Here is an 18425-nt window from a genome sequence, read left to right as displayed (position 1 = left end):
CCAGGAAACAGGAATACTTTTTTCTTACTCTCTCCGTTGTTTTATTACCTTCACAGTAACATAACCTAAAGTAATTAAGGTTATCTTCACTTCACTGGGCTCTGCTTCATGTATCTGAGAAGAGGGTTTACATATGCAGACACACATACAGGGAGGGAAACTATTGTGACTAAATGAAAGCAAAACGTATCAGCCTATCACTCTGAGCTCATATAAAATGAGAGCATATAAATTAAAAAAAAAAAAAAAAAAAAAAAACATTTACACTTTTCTTTTTTCTTTTTCGGGTTAGCAGAAGGTCCTTCGGGTAACGGTAATGGCAGGTAAAACCTGTATGTAACGGTACACAATAATCACATTAGTCTATAAACTGGCATTCAAGAAAGGCTGGTTATGTCTTTTTATAAATGCAGAGCGTTAACGTCACATTTCCTTGTATCATTCAGATGCAGTAATCTCAAAATCATAGCGACTGGACTCCTGAGGGAAAGACAAGAAAGTGCCCTCATGAATCAGCTGCACGACAGCTGGCACCGAACGCCCTGACCTTGGTCTGTGTGTGTGTGTGTGTGTGTGTGTGTGTGTGTGTGTGTGCATCCCAACACCCACACAGCAGTTCTTGCTGGCTAAACCCAGTCCTATGCCGCTTCCTGTGTGGCACCCCTCCTCTTCTAAATGGTAAATGGCCTGTATTTATATAGCGCTTTTCTACAAACATTCCAGAGGACACTATCTTCTCGTCTGTCTGTCCACGCTCTGGGTTTCCTCCTCTATCATTAACTCTGCTGCAGCAGCAACATGGCACTGAGCCAAAACATCTAATATAAGATGCAAAAGACTGTAGCAAATATATATATATATATATTTTTTTTTCTAAACAGTCTACTGGTTGGAGTTTTATGACAGCAGATAAGCGTCGTGTTTGTTTATTTGCTGATGATCTGTATAGTCCTGATGAAAGCCCTGCTGACGCAAATGCCAATCAATTTATCATAAAAAAATAAAGCATAAAAAAAAAATAATAACAATTGCAGCAGAAGTCAAACTGGAACATCTTCACACAATTGGTGAAAATTGGTGAAAACAAGAAACTCAGCATCTTGGATGAGGCGATTAAGGGAACTGTGTAAATTAAAAAGTAACCTCACAAACAACAATCAAGATACAAAATGACAGGAAACTTCCAACAACAAAGCTATGCTCTGCGCCTCAACTACGTTTACTTGATCTGTGATTACAGACGTCTCATCTCCTCTCTTCAAACCAACAGCATTGGAACCGTTCCAGATCTTAATGGAATAATCACTACTGAGCTATTCGCCACAGGAAATAACAACCTAAATGAAAGGGAAAACCCAGGAGCAGTAAAAAAAGAAAAGAAAAAACATTAAAAAAAAAACAAAACACATTTTCTGGGAAGGTTTCTTATAGTAGCTTTCTGGGTGCATATATAGTGTGAGAACAGACAGCTTCCTTTTTCTTTTTCCTGCTGTATCTGCTTGTATAAACCAGACACAGACATGAATGTCTCATGGTAAACTTCAAATGCACTTATTCCAATTTTTTTGTGAAAACTTCTCCAGTCTTTTTAATACTCTTTTTAATTGAAGTTATATAAATTCAGTGTTTGTATTTAGGAAGGGACACAGGGATATTCATCAAGCTGCATCTTCATTATTTCTATGACCTTACATGGTCACTGTTTCTGTTTGAAGTGTGATCACTGCTCTACGACTCAGTCTGACTAACAGTGATGACTTGCACTCATCAGTCAGTAGTTCCGGTATCTCAGTTCCCCTTCAGCAGTGAAGTATGACAAAGCATCAACCGTCTGTGATTAGGAAATTATAATGTTGCAATTTTTGATGAAAAATTCCGAGCTTTTCATTACGCTTTGCTGAGCCCGCATCTCGGCCAGCATAAATCTGCAGATGGGACCAGTCAAACTGTCAAAACTCAGTGAAAACTGGGGATTTAAAGAGAGAGATGAGACATCGGGTTATATTTTGCTCTAAGTCTTAATGTCCGTTTCACATATAGGAAAAGATGACCATGGTTCAGACAATGATTACAACTAGCCAAGAAGTAAAAAAAACCCATTATAATTCAAAACTAAGAGATAGGTAACTACATATATTTACATATATTTGTGTTAAATTAACCCACAGAAGAGTCTATGAAATCCCAGACAACATTACATGACCTTTTTTGGTAGCTAATATTATTGCATAAAATTCACCTAAAGAACATGTAGAAGGAAAGACAGATACACCACAGGCTGTGCTCACACTTCTGCCTGTTGCTCAGTGCAGATTTGCACTCTAAGCCTTGACAACACCCATTAGGAAGGAATCCAGTTTCCACATTTAAGAGATTATTGGATTAACATCTATTTCGTACTGTATTTGACACAATACGTGCTCTTCCAGCTCTGCGCAATGTGACAGATTCAATGAGTTAAACTATTTCAAAATCAGTAATTCTCTTATGTCGCTCTAATGGGTTTTTTATTTTAACGTAGCCTACCAAAAACATGAGGTGAAACAAAAATTAAATAAATAGTGGAAGCCACTTTAGTGATTACATCTGAGAGAAATGTTTCTAGGGTTCTACAACTAATTGAATTTTAATCTCATTCATGATTTTGGCTTCCCACAATTAAATGAGCATGATGGAGCGAAATTTAAAATGCACCTACTTCTACATGAAACGCAAAGCAATAGAAACTCAAGCGTTTTCTAAATCAGAATGTGACAATCACAGCTGTTCCTGGACTAGTCTAGATAAGTAAGAACAAATTAAAAGACAGATATACAAACAGAACAACAGGGCTTGACAAGCTTGTTTGGAAATACTTCAGATTAGATAGAACCACCTGAAAACATACCACAAACTGCACTGTAATTAATGCATGAAGCCCAAGAAAAACAATGAAGTGGTTGCTACCATTAATCAACTACCATCACCTCAGACATCCATCAAAATAAGCCTGTGTAGGTTTTGAAAATACATGCTCAATCATCCAGGTAAGGAAATCCCAGAAAGTTTATTCTGGTCACTGAAGTCATCACAAGGACGAGTGACAAAATGTTTCTCCCACTGAAAACGCTACCTGCAGGTGAACAGACTCAACTGACTGGCAAACCAGAGCAGTGCATCCGTGTATCCATCCAGATCGCAAAGATGCACTGAATCCGCCAACCAATCGCACCCATTTGCCCAAGAGATGTGTTTTCCAACAAACACATACCTTCGCCAAAATATCTATCCATCTACCTACCTAAGAAGCTATGTGAATAAAGATGACCATTTTTTTTAAATACAAAATTTAGATGTGAAGACGTGAGAGCAGTGTTCTGTTTACATGAGATGTCATTAAAATCAATAAATAGTCATGATAAATAAACGTGATCTCAATACTGAACAAAATGAGAGCCTTAATGAAAAGGGTGCAAAAATCACCATATTTTCCATGTTGCCATTAATTATGTTTTTGCAGTCAAATCAACGTGCAAAATCCTTTAAGTATACTTATTAGGATCCTATAAATTCATTACAAGACAAACTGTGGAGCATAATAAGCTAATAAACTGTTAGGACATTGAGTTTGTTGCATGTATATGGTATGGTTTATAATCCCAGCTGAACTGTGGGCTCCATCGTGGGAACAGTTCCTCAACTATTTGTCTTCTTTAGAAAGTTAACTTTGGATAAGTGTTAAATGACATATCGTGCAGACGAGCTTCCGATACCAAACCTAAACTAGATTTTCTTCTTTGTTGGAATTCCAAACACTTGGTTTTGCATATTTTACTACAATACATTCCATTTGAGTTTGTTATTGTTTGTGTCTTTGTGACGTTGATCACACTATTGCATGCTTGCTGCTGCTTTCCTATTGGCTGGTTAGCAGCTGTAGGTCATAGTGGCAGTCACATTGTGAGTTGATCATCCCAAATTTCTGCCATTGTTTAAAATTCTTTTTGTAGAAAGATCGACCTCATACAGGAGACTGTGTGAGTTTCGAAGCCACGACAAACAGTATCTTTCACGCTAGTCATCTTTCATCAGCACAGTGTATACTCAGCTTTACCATCTGTGTTTACCAATTTAAATAAATGAAACTTTCCATGCTTCAGAAAACAAAGTGTCCATTAAAGGCCCTGACAGAATATTTTAAAGTGATATTTTAGGTTAAGACTTTCCTTTTGAAACTGAATCATAGGCTCTGCCTTTAAAGAAACCACATCTCGTCTGACTGGAGCTAACTGCAGGAGCACTTAGCTGCACTGAGGTGATAACTCTTCAAGCGGTTTGTAAATCAAAGAGTGGAAGCTCCTCAAGCTCACAAGCAAATTTCTGCTGAGCCAGAACCACAAAGGGTGTGGAAGGCTGAGGAGCAGGAGGAGGTGGCAGTGGTTAGCCTTCTGTAAATCTATATTAAGTAAGGCAGAGAGTTTACGACACTGAGGTTTGAATTGAAATCACCCTGCATGTATATTACGCAGTTGCCCTTACTGTATCCTGAGCTAAGAGATAAATGGAAAGGTTGTGAAAGGAGAAAGAGGATTTAATAGCTGTCTGTCTGTGTATTTTAGGCCCTAGAGTGAGATTGGGGAAGGGAGGTTAGAAAACAACCAACAAGTAAGATACTTAACGTTATCCAAACTGGCCTTTAGTTCAAATTTATTTATTTTTTTTTATTTTTTTTACGTAAAGTCACAAGACAAGAGCACAAAAAACAAAACTAAAATGCAGCAATATACAAGAAAAAGTGTACACTGCTGCTGTTTGGAAGAAATGTAAATGTTTTCCACCTTAAAAAAAACCCATAACCACATTTTTTTTTTTAAACTAGGAAAGACTGACTTACTCTTAGGTGTAGCAGCTGCTCTGCTGTAGCCTGAATGGACTGTGGTTGCTGCTGTCGGCGTATCAAAGAATGACTTGAGAAGCCTTTTCTGAGAATAGAAATCTGGCGAAGCACAGAAAACTTTCTGCACTCACCGCTATAATGTACAGAGAGTCATCTTCTTGTTTTGTATTCAGCTCCTGCATCTATATCCAAGTCTCACAGGGTTTCTTTGAAATGTATTGTACTGTTTGCATTTTTTCATAGTTAGACAGAGAGGGGCATTACGGACACAAAGCTGCAGCGAGCCTCAGTACCTACAGTGAGCTCCGGTGAGAGAACGAGACACTGAACTCGAGCTACAGACAGCACATCAAGTTCTATTGCTGCGTATGTTGGGTAAGGTCCACTGGGAGAAAACTGCTGCTGCCACTGCTGTCTGACTGCACACACTAGGGCTGAACGATTATGGAAAATAATCTAATTGCGATTTTTTGCCCCAATATTGCGATTGCGATGCGATTATTTTTTAAGGTCTTTGTCTTCTGTATTATTAAACAAAGACAAGCAATACATCATATAGTATGGCCAATACTATATTACATTAATTTTAAACTGTTCTTTCCTGGAAGACAGACCTCTGTTATGATGACATGAGGTGATGCATGAATTGATGACTGACATTTTTATTTAACTTCTTCAATCACAACAGTATATTTGAACATACACAATAGTTTATTTTTAGCTTACAAACATCTGAGCATAAAGTGCTGACAAGGAACCCTGGTGTAAACATTAAAATGAAAGTCAGTACAATGTGCAGATTGCAGAAATATACATTAAAAAAAATCAGTGGCTTTACCACACTCAGTTTTTCGACATCTGTGAACTACTAGACAGTCATTCAATTAAAAAATAATATTAAATAAATAAAACTAATAAATAAAAAATACACACATCTTACTGATCTCTGCAGTCAGTAACATTACACATAAAGTGCAAACATAATAGCAATTGTATAAACACACACACAAACACGCCTTTAAAATTTAAAGGCGTGAAATTGGACGGTCTAGTTCTGATTAGCGTCACCGCTGTCTCGGTGGAGTTTAATAAACTCGGCCGTCTGCTTCTTGCTATCTAAAATATAACCAGACACTGGTGTAAATTCTCGACTGTCTCATACTTCTGTTTAATAAGTTTTCTGTTTGACGTTTAGTCAGCTGTGTGAAAACCAAGGAGGAACCCACCCGGGGGATTAATAAAGTTTTATTTTATCTAATCTAATAACTTTAATCTCAGCCAAACCGATTTACTCACGAACAAACAAAACACTGAAAAAAGCCCAACAATAACATTTTTAGGTTGTCTAAGTGACTTATATATTACGTTTAACCCGAGCAGCGAAACTCCGCGGTGATCTGAAAATGATGTGCCGGGAGTTGTGCCGTTCTCGGCCGCATCAGTAACCCTCGAGCTCCCGGCTAGCTGTCGAGCTGGTGGGTAGCAGACGCCTCTGAAAACGTCGAAGCACTTTTGCAAATATGGGATATCTTGATAAACCGAGCAGATATTTGATGTTTACACAACTACTTTCTCGCCTGAAAATATGTTAAAAGTTTTGTGACCCTGAAAGATTAGTATGAGTAATTTTAAAACTTAGTAGCGGCCGCCATTGCTGGAAACTGGAGTTTGGCTGGGCCGCGCTATGAATTCTGGGATATGGTAGTAATTTGGACAGCCTTCGGCGCGTCGCTGTGACGTAATCGGTCTACAAATGCGGCCTCAGGAGGATGCAGCCCATGAATTTGGACATGTCCAGAGTATAATCGCAGCCTTTGCGGTTAGAAAATTGCACTTGATCATGTCGCGATATTATCGCAAATGCGATATATCGTTCAGCCCTAGCACACACCAATGCCTCCAACGCTGCAGTGAGAACTCATGAAGCTCTGCTTATTGTAGACTTCTCTTTTGATCCTGTACAACACAGACAACCTGCTATGAATAAAATATGTAGGTTCACTTCCAAGAATTGAGAAGCGTTATTACTACTGACAGTTCACGACCGATTCATCAGAAGAGTGTGAACCTAAATTAAACATGCTTCTAAATGTGAGAAAAACCACACCCGGGTTGTTGTTCTGAACTTCTTCAATCTGACTAAACAAATGCCACGATTGAAGAACAGTAAAACTGCACTATACTGCCCAAACTATTCACTCATCAATCTAAATCAGGTGCTCAAATCGCTTCCATGGCCACGGGTTTATAAAGTCAAGCACCTGAATGCTTAAGCATATCAAAACAATTTGGACAATTTCACGCTCCCCTCTTTATTTGAACAATTTGTCATTATTCCAACATGACTGCACACCAGGTCCATAAAGACACGGATGAGTGAGATTGATGTGGAAGAATTTGGCTGGCCAAAAAGAACAGATAATCTTTGGGATGAATTACAGTGGAGACTGTGGCTACGACAATAATAATGCAGAGCTTATTTAGTGAGCGTAACTTATCTTATTTTTTGTAGCTACAATTTACAGATGCCCATTAAACATACAAGAAAACACAGAGTTACTGTTCTAAATATAGGACAGCTATAACGATAAACTTGCTGAATGTGTGTGTGTGTGTGTGTGTGTGTGTGTGTGTGTGTGTGTGTGTTCGATGTGTGTGTGTGTGTGTGTGTGTTCGATGTGTGACTGCATCTGTTCAAAACGTAGACGTGCAGGATGGGCAGACTGCAGTCTGCAGCTTTCTCGAGAACCGCTCATCTAAAAATGAATGAATGACTGAACTCATTTGTCACAGGAAACCAAAGACAAACATAGAACGCGTGTAACTACATTCCTATAAAGTAATGCAAATATGCCTTTTTAAGGGTTAAGACTTGGTGTTAGGGTTATGCTGAGAACATCATATTTAGGGGTGACATGCTTGAAAATGATGCATTAAATTAGTGTCACCAAAAAGCCTGCCTAGCCTGTGTGTCTAGGTATGCTTCCCCTCCACAAACAGGGTGGAGAAGGTAGTGGTTAATTTAGGGGAAAGACTGGTTACAGTACATAACTTTTAGTTCAAATATGACCATCCCAAAAAAAAAAAAAAAAAAGTCAAAGAAATGAGTGCACTTTCTCAAACGACTTGCAATAGACAAACCAAAGTTGACAAAGGCAAAAATCAGATGAAAACATAAATTTCTTGAAATACAAATACATGTATTTGTAAAATAATGGCACCTGCTCTTTTTTGTGTCTAATTATCAAATGTACTTATTGTGTTTGCATATGCACCCACACTTTTTGTACTTTGTGTTTACTGTGTACGTATTTACTACATTATAAAAAAGATCTGCGTTTTAAAATATGTATTTTTAAAATACAGGTCTTATGATGTAATGAACCCAAATTTGAAAATTTTGGTATGCAGGAGAAGTACAGCAGTGAATGTCTACAGCCAATTGTAAAAAAACAAAACAAAAAAACAACAACAACGATGGATCCAGCCTCTGTCAGAGTTTGAGCCTCCATTTCAGCAAGTGGTGTTGCAGATCTTGCCAAAAATGACGATAAACTGACTAAGAATTTACAAGAAAGCTTGGGTGAGAGAGTTCAGACTATGTTGAAGAATAAAGGTGATCATACTAAATATAGACTTTCAAGCTTCTTAGCATTGTTCAAACTCTGTTTCTGCCTTTTATACAGTCATTCCATGTATGTTTGCACATTTTAATAAACTACTACCCATGTCCCATTTTCCTACCAAATCATAAAGAAATGAGAGGTGACTCAAGATTTTACAGTAGCACAATGCTGTACGTGATTTTAACTATGAAAGGTATCCTGTGAGCACTCCCTGGTAGTCAAATACCTCTAAACGTTTGGTTTCTGACAGATGGTTTCTACTCTTCTCTTTTCCTTAATGCAGTCATCTCAAATACACAGCTCCACCCACCTGCTGTTCAAACCTTCTGTTTGTAATGGGCAGCCAATTAGAAGAAAGCTGGCTTAAATGGAGAGGAGTTAATACTGCTTATTTCATACAGTGATTGAACGGGAGTGCAGCACCAAGACCCAGTTTAAGACAAATAAGCATTATTTACAGATGTGAATCTCTGGTACAGTCCAAGAATAAAAACATTGAGTTTGCTAATAAGAACAAATGGTCGCTTCTAAAGATTGATCACTTGTTCATATAACATAGAACTCTACTTTGCACTTATAAACTATTGCAGCAGGACAAAAACCAGTGTCCCAGCTTCAACTTTCTCAGCCTGAGGTAACGTGTTAGTAACGGCATCGACTGGCTGAGAGAGGCCTGGATTTTGCAGCTAAAAGAAGCCATGCCAGTCCCCTCGAGAACGTCAGATAAGATCCTTCAGAGCCATTTGCATTGTTTCACACTCATATTCAGTTACACTGCATTAGCACAAATCATTATCCCTGTAGTGACTCAAAACATTACCTTCAGTGTATCACTACAGTACTACCTGAACAAAACCCTTACTCATGATTTCAGTTACAGAGATAAATAATAACAGTCACAGCAGTGTTGTTTGTTCTATACACACAATACCTAAATTATCGTCCAAATAACGAAGGCTGTAAAGGAAAACTAGAAATTGGGGTCATGGCTGTAGCAGATGCTGAAATTCAAAAACGTCTGATGGTAAAAACACACACAAGCAAAATCATCCAGACAATGAGGAACTACAAGTGACAATGACATTGTCTCAAGAGGCCAAACAATGACACCGCTCTGCCCTGGAGTTCAACTCTGCACTGATGTTGACTGACTACAAAACCCATACTAAAAAAATATATATATTATATTAATTAATTAAAATAAATGTAGTAGTGGTAGGACTGCAACTCTAAACTAAATGTTAGAAAAATTCAATGGCTGATGTTGTTGTTCTACAAATTAGTGCAAAATCCTAGTGACAATCTTAGTGACTGCATGATGCTAAGCAAAAAGTGTCTCTTTCTACACAAACAGCACATCATTCTACAGTTGACACTGAGCCACCAACATCACGAAAAACAAGCTGCTCCCATATTATCATCCATCTAGTATCATCACGTTTTCATTTTTTTGTTTGTTCCTCAAGGACACACTATTCAGGTTTACAATGTGCCCCATTCAGTCATCCCTGTGAATAAACAGTTTGCTTGTTTGGTTTTGCTAATATGGTCGATTTGTTCCAAAACCCTTTATCACACTACACTATATTATACTGTTACAGCCATTCAAACTATGTCCACAGCAATATACTTGGGACCAAACACACAAGGAAGTTTTTCCCAACCAATTGGAATATATATTTTTTCCTAGCAACTGGTGGTAGCTGGTGGTTCAAGTCGCAGTCATGCATGACTTTAGCGATCCTTTTGCCAAAGACTGCCATTAACCTCCACCAATTACACACAGCCAGTTGGGGAATGATCATTTTTCCCCTCATGACTGATAGTTACTAAATGATTGCGTACAGGTCTCTCAACCTGTGTGAACAAAGTGACTTATGTCTGCAAAATCTCACTAAAGATGCCAAACAAATGGACAGAACCATCTGCTGTGACAATACGGAGGGGAATAGAGTTTCTTTGAGTTTAGCTATTGTCCCTTTAATTTCCCTGTTTACCATTATTATGATTTGCTCTGCTAATATAAATGGCAATGGTAAATGAACTTGTTTTTATATAACGCAAGATACATGGGCATGTAGACTGGAGCAACCACAGGGCTACAGCTACACCACCTGGTTGAGATCTCTGTAATTTGATTGGGTCAGTTTGCTGAGCTAAGGTTTTTGTATCCTTAAGCAGCATTTTTGAATAGCACACTGTTCTCTTTCACGGGCCCATTTTTTCTGAGAAATAGCCTGTTTTCATTGTCATTTCTTTGTGTTTCATCATTTTTGTCTAATTTTAAAGCTCTCATAGATGTGTGTTGTTGTGTCACACAATCTTCAGGTTTTTATGCCATTTTTGGAAATTTGTGTAGCCACCAGTAACATTTTCGTTCACAGATTAAATGGAATTACAATAACTGCTGATTACACTTCCACTATATACACTGCACTGCAGTGCTGCAGTTCATTATCATTTGACATCAGCAACCACATGCTCGAGCGAGATGACAATATATTCTGTCGGGTTTAATCAATACTTGTAACCTCTCTGTCTGATACCATCGCCTTCCTTATGATCATAATGCTGTCAACAAGTGAATTCAGTCTTTTCATTCAAATTTTATGTTTGTAACCTCAGGACAATACCATTAAGAAAAAAAACACAGGTAATGCAGCTGAGGTGTCAGTTGTAATTTCCAAAGAAGGAATGTATCAGTCTTTTTTGGCGCCATCGTGGCGAGTTGTTGACTCATCTGTCACCTCGTGTCATTTTTTCAAAGGTTTCACATCATCACACCACAGAGCTAACCGACAGCTGGTAATGACCTGCAATGTATTGTTCACTTCCTTTTTCTGAGCAAGCAACGCTGTGTTCAATGTCTCTCAATGAAAATACTTTAATTGGAATACAACAGTGAGAATAAGTACGACAGACTATTTCATTGCATAATTACAGCGGTATCATGATCAGCCTGTGACCTAACCAATTCTCTAAGCCACAAAAAAAGCACCAAGTGGTGGTTTCAGTCATGCCTCTAACAGATGTTTGGATAAATGATCATTATCATGCAAACTAGTATGTGTGATCTAAAGTGCAGCTGACTCAGTGTCAACCATTAGAGCAGAGAAGCAATACTGGACAAGTTGAGCAGACATGAAATATGCCTATATAAGCTATCTCACAAGGAAACAAACACAAGGAAAATGAGTGTATAGAAAATAGATGTTTTCTGAATAACTCTTTGAGCACACCTGACATTAAGCCAATGACACAAGCATCAATACTGATGGAGAGGTCAGAAAGGATTGCATTGACCTCATTTAGAGTAATGGTTTGGATGCAGAGCTCCTGAACATGATTTAGTATGGTTCATGAGGCCTCGGGCACAATGAGTAACTAACTGGAGACACCCTTTCAGGCTGCAATCATATTAGCCTGTTCCAAAGATACCAAAGACCCTGCAGCTACAATGAGGTTTGAAATTACCACAACTGACTGTGAAAATGTTCAGAAATCTAACACATCAGCAGGTAGCGCTGAAATAGACTCATTTTCAGCTGATATTTTATTCTCAGTACTTCTATTTGATTCTTTATCCTACAAAACCCAGACAGGTGACAATAATTGAAAATCAGCATTCAGGTGATTTCATCGAGGAGTCATTAATCTTTTATTATTACTACAACTATCAAATATAAGAGGAACACTTCCTCACTCCAATGTTTCTAGACCCCCAAATCAGTAACTAGCAACTAAAATTAAAATATCAACAATTTATTATAATATAAGGTACCAATAAACCAACTGACTAAAAAATTACCCCAGCAAATCATATATAGCATAAACACAGTTTGCCACAATCAACCTGTCTATTTTTCCACATTTGAAGTGGTGTGAATGTAAAAACAATACTTCGTGCATACTATTTTTTACTGCTTGTCAGTGTAATGAACAGTTTCCAACTCACACAGAAAGTAAGAAAGGAATATACATACTGTAAGTCTGTAACAGCTCCAGCTAACTAGTTTGCAACCAACAGTAGCAACCAAAGCATAGCATCCAGATCTAACCTCAGCAGGGAGTATATCCCTAGTAAGCATACATAATGCAGCAGAAAAGCTGGCCATGGACGCAGACCGAGAATCCCAACTGCACGCAAAAACAGCCAAGGAAAGAGGCAATCAAGATCAACTGGAAAATGTATAAGAATCAAGAACAATATTCAGTGTTTGTTATCTTAACTTCATCCATCTTCAATGGAGCTGGAGTCTACCCCACCTGTGAGACAGGTTGCCAGTCTGTCACAGGGCTAACACAGATTTATTCACGCTCACACCTATGGCCAATTTACAGTAAACCAAACACGCAATTATCCTAATAATTAACCTAACATGCATGTCTTTGGACTGTGGAGAAGTGGAGACCATGCTAACTCCACACAGAGAGGCCCCAGCTGTGAGGTGATGGTGCTACTGAACAATTACTGAACAATAATAATAACAATAACAACAACAACAATAAAAGAAGAAGAATTCCAAAAATAGGAAAGTTTTTGACTATGTAAAACCTATGTATTTGGTAGTCAAGGTAAGTGTAAGAGATTAGAAAAAACTCAGCAACTCTTTATCTGGTTTACACATCAACGCCTCTTACAAACATGTGAGATAAATTTAATCTTTATCAAAAAACTCTTTATCTAACAAAGCTTTTCCCATCTCGTTTGTATTATTATGTAAAACATCCTTAGGTTTCTTGAAAGGCACAATACAGATCTAAGTTATTATTATCATCATCATCATTATTATTATCATTATTATATTATAAATCAAACCTATTGTTTCACAAAACACCTCATGCAAACATGAAAAAAAAAACAAACTACAAGTACTACAACCAAAAAGAAATAGCATTCAGTGGAACTTCAAAATGATTTATCTCCTTTTCTTTACTTTTGCTTGAAACTGAGCAACCATCATTGCAACAATGACACTTGATGTGTTAAATTAGTCAGTAGTATACAGCGTGAGAAGCAAAAACTAGGCCAAAAACAAAGCATTGGTCTGAATAAACCAGTAATAAGAGAGGCAGAGCTAGATCAGGTGAAGTCATTGAGCCTCTTTTATTTGGGTTGCTGTCCCAACCTGGGACACTCATTCAGTCACTGTATCGGATTACAACCCGTGCACTTATATTACAAGACATTTCAAAGCAAATAAAACTTTCCAGAGCTACTAAAAGTCTACTCTCTTCTCTTCTGGCAATGACAGGCAGAGCAGAATTGCAGTATATTTTGTCTTGTTAAAAATAAATTTTGTGGAAAATGCTAACTGGGTCACAGTGCTCTGTGTGAAGGAAATAATATGTATGACAGAAAATGGAAAAAGTGTTTTGGATTTTTGTTTTTTAAGGACAAATAATTTCTTTACTTATCTTTAGTATAATCGTGGGTTATAGAATAGCTCCCACTGGAATGATCATACGTCTCAGCATTACGTTAACAAAAGAAGCAATCAATATTGTCTCATGTTTCTCAGGTGTGTTTTTATGTCAAGTGGGTTTGTTTGCAGGAGGCTGAAAATACTGAACTGAAAAGTGACTCTCCATAACACACCAGGACAATTGTTTTATCCATGTAAGCAGGAGGTTAAATATGATGAAGCAGAACTGATAGTAAGGACTCTGTACAAGACATACCTCTTCACTGGACCTTAACTCAATAGCAGCAATAATCCCTTGTGGTTTTTTTCAGGTTTCTTAAAAGATCCTGAAACACGACTCTGTTTAGACTGGCTCTTTTGTTTTATTAATCCAAGGAGCAGTTTAAAGTAGGGCTGAACGATTATGGAAAATAATCTAATTGCGATTTTTTGCCCCAATATTGCGATTGCGATGCGATATGCGATTATTTTTTAAGGTCTTTGTCTTCTGTATTATTAAACAAAGACAAGCAATACATCATATAGTATGGCCAATACTATATTACATTAATTTTAAACTGTTCTTTCCTGGAAGACAGACCTCTGTTATGATGACATGAGGTGATGCATGAATTGATGACTGACATTTTTATTTAACTTCTTCAATCACAACAGTATATTTGAACATACACAATAGTTTATTTTTAGCTTACAAACATCTGAGCATAAAGTGCTGACAAGGAACCCTGGTGTAAACATTAAAATGAAAGTCAGTACAATGTGCAGATTGCAGAAATATACATAAAAAAAATCAGTGGCTTTACCACACTCAGTTTTTCGACATCTGTGAACTACTAGACAGTCATTCAATTAAAAAATAATATTAAATAAATAAAACTAATAAATAAAAAATACACACATCTTACTGATCTCTGCAGTCAGTAACATTACACATAAAGTGCAAACATAATAGCAATTGTATAAACACACACACAAACACGCCTTTAAAATTTAAAGGCGTGAAATTGGACGGTCTAGTTCTGATTAGCGTCACCGCTGTCTCGGTGGAGTTTAATAAACTCGGCCGTCTGCTTCTTGCTATCTAAAATATAACCAGACACTGGTGTAAATTCTCGACTGTCTCATACTTCTGTTTAATAAGTTTTCTGTTTGACGTTTAGTCAGCTGTGTGAAAACCAAGGAGGAACCCACCCGGGGGATTAATAAAGTTTTATTTTATCTAATCTAATAACTTTAATCTCAGCCAAACCGATTTACTCACGAACAAACAAAACACTGAAAAAAGCCCAACAATAACATTTTTAGGTTGTCTAAGTGACTTATATATTACGTTTAACCCGAGCAGCGAAACTCCGCGGTGATCTGAAAATGATGTGCCGGGAGTTGTGCCGTTCTCGGCCGCATCAGTAACCCTCGAGCTCCCGGCTAGCTGTCGAGCTGGTGGGTAGCAGACGCCTCTGAAAACGTCGAAGCACTTTTGCAAATATGGGATATCTTGATAAACCGAGCAGATATTTGATGTTTACACAACTACTTTCTCGCCTGAAAATATGTTAAAAGTTTATTTTGTGACCCAGAAAGATTAGTATGAGTAATTTTAAAACTTAGTAGCGGCCGCCATTGCTGGAAACTGGAGTTTGGCTGGGCCGCGCTATGAATTCTGGGATATGGTAGTAATTTGGACAGCCTTCGGCGCGTCGCTGTGACGTAATCGGTCTACAAATGCGGCCTCAGGAGGATGCAGCCCATGAATTTGGACATGTCCAGAGTATAATCGCAGCCTTTGCGGTTAGAAAATTGCACTTGATCATGTCGCGATATTATCGCAAATGCGATATATCGTTCAGCCCTAGTTTAAAGGTATTCGGGAGAGATCTGACAAAGTGCCAAGAAACCTGTTTGGTATAGGAAATGAATAAGGATACTAACAGCTAAGTAACAGTGGTGCTTCGGGGAAAAATTTAGTGATACAAGAATAAGCCAAGAAAGAAAAACCAGTGGGCCCTGTATAGTAAACATTAAGTTGTACTTTACAATTTCATAGAACCTGAAAAGTGAGAAATGCATTTTAAAAAAAGGAAGACAAAGGTGAAGTTTTAAGGTGATGACTCATCAATGGTACATTGCATTGCTTTTAATAACCACTTAAGGCTTTAACAATCTAACAGAAACTGAACAGAAATAAAAGCCACCTTATATTTAATCATGCTTCTGGTATTTGTGTAATTGTGTTAAAAAAAAAAACAACAACAACAAAGAACAGACTTAGTGATTCATCACCTTTTTTAATCATAGGGTAAAAGCAGTTAAAGCTCCTCCCACTACAATCCATGACCATAAATAACACAGTATGACTGTAACAAGATAATAAGCTACTCTGAGTAAAATTAATTTTAAATCAATTAATTTTCAAAAATGTTCAACATTTTAAGGTCAAAGCTTCCAGCTTGTGAGGATGCACCGCTTTTCTTTTTCATATGACAGCAAACTTCTAACTTTTTGGACTGTTTAACATTTTACAGACCACAAATATGTTTGAGCTTACCTTTAAACACAGTGCACTGTGTGCCACTAAAAGCCTTTATATGCTGGATTAAAAGAAGATGTAGGTCAACACCTACATAGATTTTGAAGTAGGTTAAATAGTGTGTGTGTGTGTGTGGGGGGGGGGGGGGGGGGGTGGTAATTAACTGAAATAGAAGAAATAGAAATAGAAGGTGACTTACACGATGTTTTGCACTTACAAAACGAAGAAACGAAGTAAAAGAGAATAAAATATTAAAAAGTGTCTTGTTTTAGTCTTTTTTTTAAATTATATCAGCAAAACGAGGCGAGGACAACTGAGCATACTGATTTTAGATTAAGCCTAGCTTTTAACATGTTAGCATTTTGCTTATACGCAAACTGCCTACTTTTTGATAAAATATACATAAAAAAGGCGGCACCTTTCTCGTTTCACTAACCTTTCTCTTTCACCAGTGAGCAAAGGTGTGGGTTAACAGTCATTTGGTGACGACTGAAACTCATATTTGCCTCAGTATCACAGTGGTATACTCATTCAGAGATGAATGTAATTGCAGCGTGGGATCCTGCTTCTATCACTACCTGCAAACTTTCCGCTGTCGTTGCTATCCAACACTCACCGTTTCTAGGGAACTGTTGCCGGGCAGAGCGCTCTCGGACAGCGCGAGCCCACTTCTCTGCCTCCTCCAGGTTAGCTTGCGGGTCCTGGAGCGAGGCGAGCCGAAAGCCCTGCTCCACTCTCTGCCGCGATACCTTGGAACTCATCCACCGCCGTTTGAGCGGGTAAAAGTAGGCGACTAAGTACGCTGCCTTATCCGCACTGTCATTTCCCCGGTAAGCCCGGCAGCCGACACAGTCCTTCAGACTGAGCACCACCTTGTTCCGTCCGACAGGTGCCGACGTGAGCCTCTGGACGACGAGGTCCTTCTCGGTCAGGATGACGGCACACCTGCCTTTTCGGTTACTGGTCCCCGTAAATTCCCCGTACAGCTTCACCAGACTGGTGGACTCCAGTTTAGCTCTGCATTGATCCATCCTGAACAGACGCCGGACCGGAGAGACCGGGACGCAGAGGGGGTCCGGGAAGCAGAAGAAGCAGCCACACAGTCACATAGCTAACGTGAATGATGCGAGCAAAGTAGACCGGAGGACTGACAGGCTGCTCCGGACCGCTGTGAAGGCTGACGGAATCAAACGCTACATATCCGGTGACATTTCAAAATAAGAGCCCCAACACTGAAAGCGTTGCAGCTCCTTGTGGGACGCTGCCTAAGGTTTCAAGTTATAGTTATTTAGGAATTGCCAGGGTTTAGTCAATGGCTTATAGTCAGAAAATAAAAACGTAGATATTTCACGCAGTCACAATATTAATATAAATAAAATTATTTAACACTACAAAAATGTAAGTTTGTTGTTTTGTTGTGGAGCCATTTCTGGTATTTCATGGATCATATGACTAAATGAAATCCAAATTTTAAAAGTATTTTCAAACTACTAACAGGATAAAGATAAAATAACTAATTGATGACTGAAAGTTTAATTAAGAAAAAAACAATTAAATATCTCTAAAAAGTAAGATATTCCAATAAAATGTTATTTCTTTTTCCTTTATTGCCAGCTAAAAACAAGTTTCTGCTATAGGAGAATCAGTCAACTTAACATTGCTTAATCGACTTAAATCAAAAACCTTATATTTTTTGTTTTGTGTTTACCGAGTTTTTATTTATGCGATTTCATAGATAATGGCATTTACAGTCCTGGTGAAATCAAAACCTGTTTTCCTTTAGCTTTATTCAGGTCCGTGAAACATGCACATTTATTTATTTATTTACAGATATACCCTCATCATCCGCTGTATGTGATTTGTATTACGCAAAATCCAGCTTTTATTTTTAATTCATCCCCACATTTGTCGGTGTTTTTCTTTGTCTGTCGCTGGCTTCATATTCAGTTTTCACTGAACTTTGCTGTGCA

At 38.0% G+C, this 18425-nt stretch overlaps 1 protein-coding gene across 1 annotated transcript in view; it reads right to left on the bottom strand.

Moving 5' to 3' along the window:
* LOC146630814 (sphingosine kinase 1-like) overlaps positions 1-17486 on the bottom strand; it is a 39233-nt gene extending 21747 nt beyond the window's left edge. Inside the window, exon 1 of the mRNA XM_085356118.1 lies at positions 17072-17486. Coding sequence (XP_085212244.1) covers positions 17072-17486 — 415 coding nt within the window. The remainder of the gene's footprint in view (positions 1-17071) is intronic.
* Between the last annotated feature and the right edge of the window lie 939 nt (positions 17487-18425).

Source organism: Diplotaxodon limnothrissa, linkage group LG6, assembly GCF_057381915.1.
Source record: "Diplotaxodon limnothrissa isolate DT_005_m linkage group LG6, D_limnothrissa_male_GT1.1, whole genome shotgun sequence".
NCBI lineage: Eukaryota > Metazoa > Chordata > Actinopteri > Cichliformes > Cichlidae > Diplotaxodon > Diplotaxodon limnothrissa.
The sequence above is the reverse complement of the archived record's forward strand: the minus strand, read 5'-3'. Positions and strand labels throughout refer to the sequence as shown.